Genomic DNA, 6,271 nt, shown 5'->3' with positions numbered 1-6,271 from the left:
ACTGCAGAATGTGTTGTTAGTGTTCTGTTCCTGAGAGCTTGCTACATATACAGTCACTGCAGAATGTGTTGTAAGTGTTCTGTTCCTGAGAGCTCGCTGCATAAACAGTCACTGCAGAATGTGTTGTTAGTGTTCTGTTCCTGAGAGCTCGCTGCATATACAGCCACTGCAGAATGTGTTGTTAGTGTTCTGTTCCTGAGAGCTTGCTACATATACAGTCACTGCAGAATGTGTTGTTAGTGTTCTGTTCCTGAGAGCTCGCTGCATATACAGTCACTGCAGAATGCATTGTTAGTGTTCTGTTCCTGAGAGCTCGCTGCATTTACAGTCACTGCAGAATGTGTTGTTAGTGTTCTGTTCCTGAGAGCTTGCCGCATAAACAGTCACTGCAGAATGTGTTGTTAGTGTTCTGTTCCTGAGAGCTTGCTGCATACACAGTCACTGCAGAATGTGTTGTTAGTGTTCTGTTCCTGAGAGCTTGCTGCATATACAGTTACTGCAGAATGTGTTGTTAGTGTTCTTTTCCTGAGAGCTCGCTGCATACACAGTCACTGCAGAATGTGTTGTTAATGTTCTGTTCCTAAGAGCCTGCTGCATATACAGTCACTGCAGAATGCTTTGTTAGTGTTCTGTTCCTGAGATCTCGCTGCATATACAGTCACTGCAGAATGCTTTGTTAGTGTTCTGTTCCTGAGATCTCGCTGCATATACAGTCACTGCAGAATGCTTTGTTAGTGTTTTGTTCCTGAGAGGTTGCTGCATACACAGTCACTGCAGAATGTGTTGTTAGGGTTCTGTTCCTGAGAGCTCGCTTCATAAACAGTCACTGCAGAATGTGTTAGTCTTCTGTTCCTGAGAGCTCGCTGCATTTACAGTCACTGCAGAATGTGTTGTTAGTGTTCTGTTCCTAAGAGCTCGCTGCATATACAGTCACTGCAGAATGTGTTGTTATTGTTCTGTTAATGAGAGCTTGCTGCATATACAGTCACTGCAGAATGTGTTGTTATTGTTCTGTTAATGAGAGCTTGCTGCATATACAGTTACTGCAGAATGTGTTGTTAGTGTTCTGTTCCTGAGAGCTTGCTGCATACACAGTCACAGCAGAATGTGTTGTTAGTGTTCTGTTCCTGAGAGCTTGCTGCATATACAGTTACTGCAGAATGTGTTGTTAGTGTTCTGTTCCTGAGAGCTTGCTGCATATACAGTCACTGCAGAATGTGTTGTTAGTGTTCTGTTCCTAAGAGCTCGCTGCATATACAGTCACTGCAGAATGTGTTGTTATTGTTCTGTTCCTGAGAGCTTGCTGCATATACAGTCACTGCAGAATGTGTTGTTATTGTTCTGTTAATGAGAGCTCGCTACATATACAGTTACTGCAGAATGTGTTGTTAGTGTTCTTTTCCTGAGAGCTCGCTGCATACACAGTCACTGCAGAATGTGTTGTTAATGTTCTGTTCCTAAGAGCCTGCTGCATATACAGTCACTGCAGAATGATTTGTTAGTGTTCTGTTCCTGAGATCTCGCTGCATATACAGTCACTGCAGAATGCTTTGTTAGTGTTCTGTTCCTGAGATCTAGCTGCATAAACAGTCACTGCAGAATGCTTTGTTAGTGTTCTGTTCCTGAGATCTCGCTGCATATACAGTCACTGCAGAATGTTTTGTTAGTGTTCTGTTCCTGAGAGGTTGCTGCATACACAGTCACTGCAGAATGTTTTGTTAGTGTTCTGTTCCTGAGAGCTCACTGCATATACAGTCACTGCAGAATGTGTTGTTAGGGTTCTGTTCCTGAGAGCTCGCTTCATAAACAGTCACTGCAGAATGTGTTAGTCTTCTGTTCCTGAGAGCTCGCTGCATTTACAGTCACTGCAGAATGTGTTGTTAGTGTTCTGTTCCTAAGAGCTCGCTGCATATACAGTCACTGCAGAATGTGTTATTGTTCTGTTAATGAGAGCTTGCTGCATATACAGTCACTGCAGAATGTGTTGTTATTGTTCTGTTAATGAGAGCTTGCTGCATACACAGTCACAGCAGAATGTGTTGTTAGTGTTCTGTTCCTGAGAGCTCGCTGCATATACAGCCACTGCAGAATGTGTTGTTAGTGTTCTGTTCCTGAGAGCTCGCTACATATACAGCCACTGCAGAATGTGTTGTTAGTGTTCTGTTCCTGAGAGCTCGCTGCATATACAGTCACTGCAGAATGTGTTGTTAGTGTTCTGTTCCTGAGAGCTCGCTGCATATACAGTCACTGCAGAATGTGTTGTTAGTGTTCTGTTCCTGAGAGCTCGCTGCATATACAGTTACTGCAGAATGTGTTGTTAGTGTTCTGTTCCTGAGAGTTCGCTGCATATACAGTCACTGCAGAATGTGTTGTTAGTGTTCTGTTCCTGAGAGCTCGCTGCATATACAGTCACTGCAGAATGTGTTGTTAGTGTTCTGTTCCTGAGAGCTCACAGCATATACAGTCACTGCAGAATTTGTTGTTAGTGTTCTGTTCCTGAGAGCTCGCTACATATACAGTCACTGAAGAATGTGTTGCAAGTGTTCTGTTCCTGATATCTCGCTGCATATACAGTCACTGAAGAACGTGTTGTTAGTGTTCTGTTCCTGAGAGCTTGCTACATATACAGTCACTGCAGAATGTGTTGTAAGTGTTCTGTTCCTGAGAGCTCGCTGCATAAACAGTCACTGCAGAATGTGTTGTTAGTGTTCTGTTCCTGAGAGCTCGCTGCATATACAGCCACTGCAGAATGTGTTGTTAGTGTTCTGTTCCTGAGAGCTTGCTACATATACAGTCACTGCAGAATGTGTTGTTAGTGTTCTGTTCCTGAGAGCTCGCTGCATATACAGTCACTGCAGAATGCATTGTTAGTGTTCTGTTCCTGAGAGCTCGCTGCATTTACAGTCACTGCAGAATGTGTTGTTAGTGTTCTGTTCCTGAGAGCTTGCCGCATAAACAGTCACTGCAGAATGTGTTGTTAGTGTTCTGTTCCTGAGAGCTTGCTGCATACACAGTCACTGCAGAATGTGTTGTTAGTGTTCTGTTCCTGAGAGCTTGCTGCATATACAGTTACTGCAGAATGTGTTGTTAGTGTTCTTTTCCTGAGAGCTCGCTGCATACACAGTCACTGCAGAATGTGTTGTTAATGTTCTGTTCCTAAGAGCCTGCTGCATATACAGTCACTGCAGAATGCTTTGTTAGTGTTCTGTTCCTGAGATCTCGCTGCATATACAGTCACTGCAGAATGCTTTGTTAGTGTTCTGTTCCTGAGATCTTGCTGCATATACAGTCACTGCAGAATGCTTTGTTAGTGTTCTGTTCCTGAGATCTCGCTGCATATACAGTCACTGCAGAATGCTTTGTTAGTGTTCTGTTCCTGAGATCTTGCTGCATATACAGTCACTGCAGAATGCTTTGTTAGTGTTCTGTTCCTGAGATCTTGCTGCATATACAGTCACTGCAGAATGCTTTGTTAGTGTTCTGTTCCTGAGATCTCGCTGCATATACAGTCACTGCAGAATGTTTTGTTAGTGTTCTGTTCCTGAGAGGTTGCTGCATACACAGTCACTGCAGAATGTTTTGTTAGTGTTCTGTTCCTGAGAGCTCACTGCATATACAGTCACTGCAGAATGTGTTGTTAGGGTTCTGTTCCTGAGAGCTCGCTTCATAAACAGTCACTGCAGAATGTGTTAGTCTTCTGTTCCTGAGAGCTCGCTGCATTTACAGTCACTGCAGAATGTGTTGTTAGTGTTCTGTTCCTGAGAGCTTGCTGCATATACAGTCACTGCAGAATGTGTTGTTATTGTTCTGTTAATGAGAGCTTGCTGCATACACAGTCACAGCAGAATGTGTTGTTAGTGTTCTGTTCCTGAGAGCTCGCTGCATATACAGTTACTGCAGAATGTGTTGTTAGTGTTCTGTTCCTGAGAGCTCGCTGCATATACAGTCACTGCAGAATGTGTTGTTAGTGTTCTGTTCCTGAGAGCTTGCTGCATAAACAGTCACTGCAGAATGTGTTGTTAGTGTTCTGTTCCTGAGAGCTTGCTGCATATACAGTCACTGCAGAATGCATTGTTAGTGTTCTGTTCCTGAGAGCTCACTGCATTTACAGTCACTGCAGAATGTGTTGTTAGTGTTCTGTTCCTGAGAGCTTGCTGCATAAACAGTCACTGCAGAATGTGTTGTTAGTGTTCTGTTCCTGAGAGCTTGCTGCATAAACAGTCACTGCAGAATGTGTTGTTAGTGTTCTGTTCCTGAGAGCTCGCTGCATAAACAGTCACTGCAGAATGTTTTGTTAGTGTTCTGTTCCTGAGAGCTCGCTGCATAAACAGTCACTGCAGAATGTGTTGTTAGTGTTCTGTTCCTGAGAGCTCGCTGCATATACAGTCACTGCAGAATGTGTTGTTAGTGTTCTGTTCCTGAGAGCTCGCTGCATATACAGTCACTGCAGAATGTGTTGTTAGTGTTCTGTTCCTGAGAGCTCGCTGCATATACAGTCACTGCAGAATGTGTTGTTAGTGTTCTGTTCCTGAGAGCTCGCTGCATATACAGTCACTGCAGAATGTGTTGTTAGTGTTCTGTTCCTGAGAGCTCGCTGCATAAACAATCACTGCAGAATGTGTTGTTAGTGTTCTGTTCCTGAGAGCTCGCTGCATATACAGTCACTGCAGAATGTGTTGTTAGTGTTCTGTTCCTGAGAGCTCGCTGCATATACAGTCACTGCAGAATGTGTTGTTAGTGTTCTGTTCCTGAGAGCTCGCTGCATATACAGTCACTGCAGAATGTGTTGTTAGTGTTCTGTTCCTGAGAGCTTGCTGTATAAACAGTCACTGCAGAACTCATCTTTATTTACTGCTGCGATTTCACCAGATCACAAATAAACAACACTGTCTATACATTACTTTCAGTAATTTATATTAGATAACCTCGTTCTATTATTTCCTGTAGTGAAGGATTCTGCTCTTGACTTTCCCTGACCCTTGTAAATGCATCATGTCCTCGTACACGTAAACCGTGGCAAACGCGTTGGTGTCAGGTGAACACTCAATTACGCCTTCCATTGTGATGTGGTGAATACCATATGAGTCCTGATAGTATCCCCCCCCGTGATCATGTCCTGCCACATAACACACAACACATGTATGTGACTGGATAACCTCCAGGACGTCTCTGTAATTCCACACCAGACACGGAGTGTGTTTAGCTTTAGGGTGAATAGGAACATGACCTGCAATGATACAAAATAACAAAAAACATTGTTACTACCAAGGCAGTGAGAACCTGAATGCTCACACACACATATATAAATACACACACACACACACATATATAAATACACACACACACACATATATAAATACACACACACACACATATATAAATACACACACACACACATATATAAATACACACACACACACATATATAAATACACACACACACACATATATAAATACACACACACACACACATATATAAATACACACACACACACATATATAAATACACACACACACACATATATAAATACACACACACACACACATATATAAATACACACACACACACATATATAAATACACACACACACACATATATAAATACACACACACACACATATATAAATACACACACACACACATATATAAATACACACTCACACACACACACACACGTACATACACGTATACACACACGTACAGACGCACACGTACACACACACACACGCACACACACGTACACACACGTATACACACACGTACAGACACACACACGTACACACACACGTACACACACACACATACACACACACGTGTGTGTGTGTGTATATATATATATACACACACATACACACGTACATACACGTATACACACACGTACAGACGCACACGTACACACACACATGTATACACACACGTACAGACACACACATACACACACACACGCACACACACGTACACACACGTATACACACACATACAGATACACACACACGTACATACACGAATACACACACGTACACACGCACACGTACACACACACGTATACACACACGTACAGACACACACATACACACACGTGTGTGTGTGTATATATATATATATACACACACACACACACACACACGTACATACACGTATACACACACGTACAGACGCACACGTACACACACACACGCACACACACGCACACACACGTATACACACACGTACAGACACACACATACACACACACACACGTACACACACGTATACACACACGTACAGATACA

General features: G+C 42.9%; 1 protein-coding gene across 2 annotated transcripts in view; it reads right to left on the bottom strand.

The window, feature by feature from the left end:
• Nucleotides 1–4,826: 4,826 nt before the first annotated feature.
• ADPRM (ADP-ribose/CDP-alcohol diphosphatase, manganese dependent) overlaps nucleotides 4,827–6,271 on the bottom strand; it is a 165,818-nt gene continuing 164,373 nt past the window's right edge. For both annotated transcript variants that reach the window (XM_053710698.1, XM_053710689.1), the window contains exon 4: nucleotides 4,827–5,227. In XM_053710698.1, the coding sequence (XP_053566673.1) occupies nucleotides 4,935–5,227 (293 nt within the window). In that variant the 3' untranslated portion in view covers nucleotides 4,827–4,934. The remainder of the gene's footprint in view (nucleotides 5,228–6,271) is intronic.

The sequence above is a fragment of the Bombina bombina genome, chromosome 1 (assembly GCF_027579735.1).
Source record: "Bombina bombina isolate aBomBom1 chromosome 1, aBomBom1.pri, whole genome shotgun sequence".
Taxonomy (NCBI): domain Eukaryota; kingdom Metazoa; phylum Chordata; class Amphibia; order Anura; family Bombinatoridae; genus Bombina; species Bombina bombina.
Note: the sequence above shows the minus strand (reverse complement) of the source record. Positions and strands in the feature narration are given on the sequence as shown.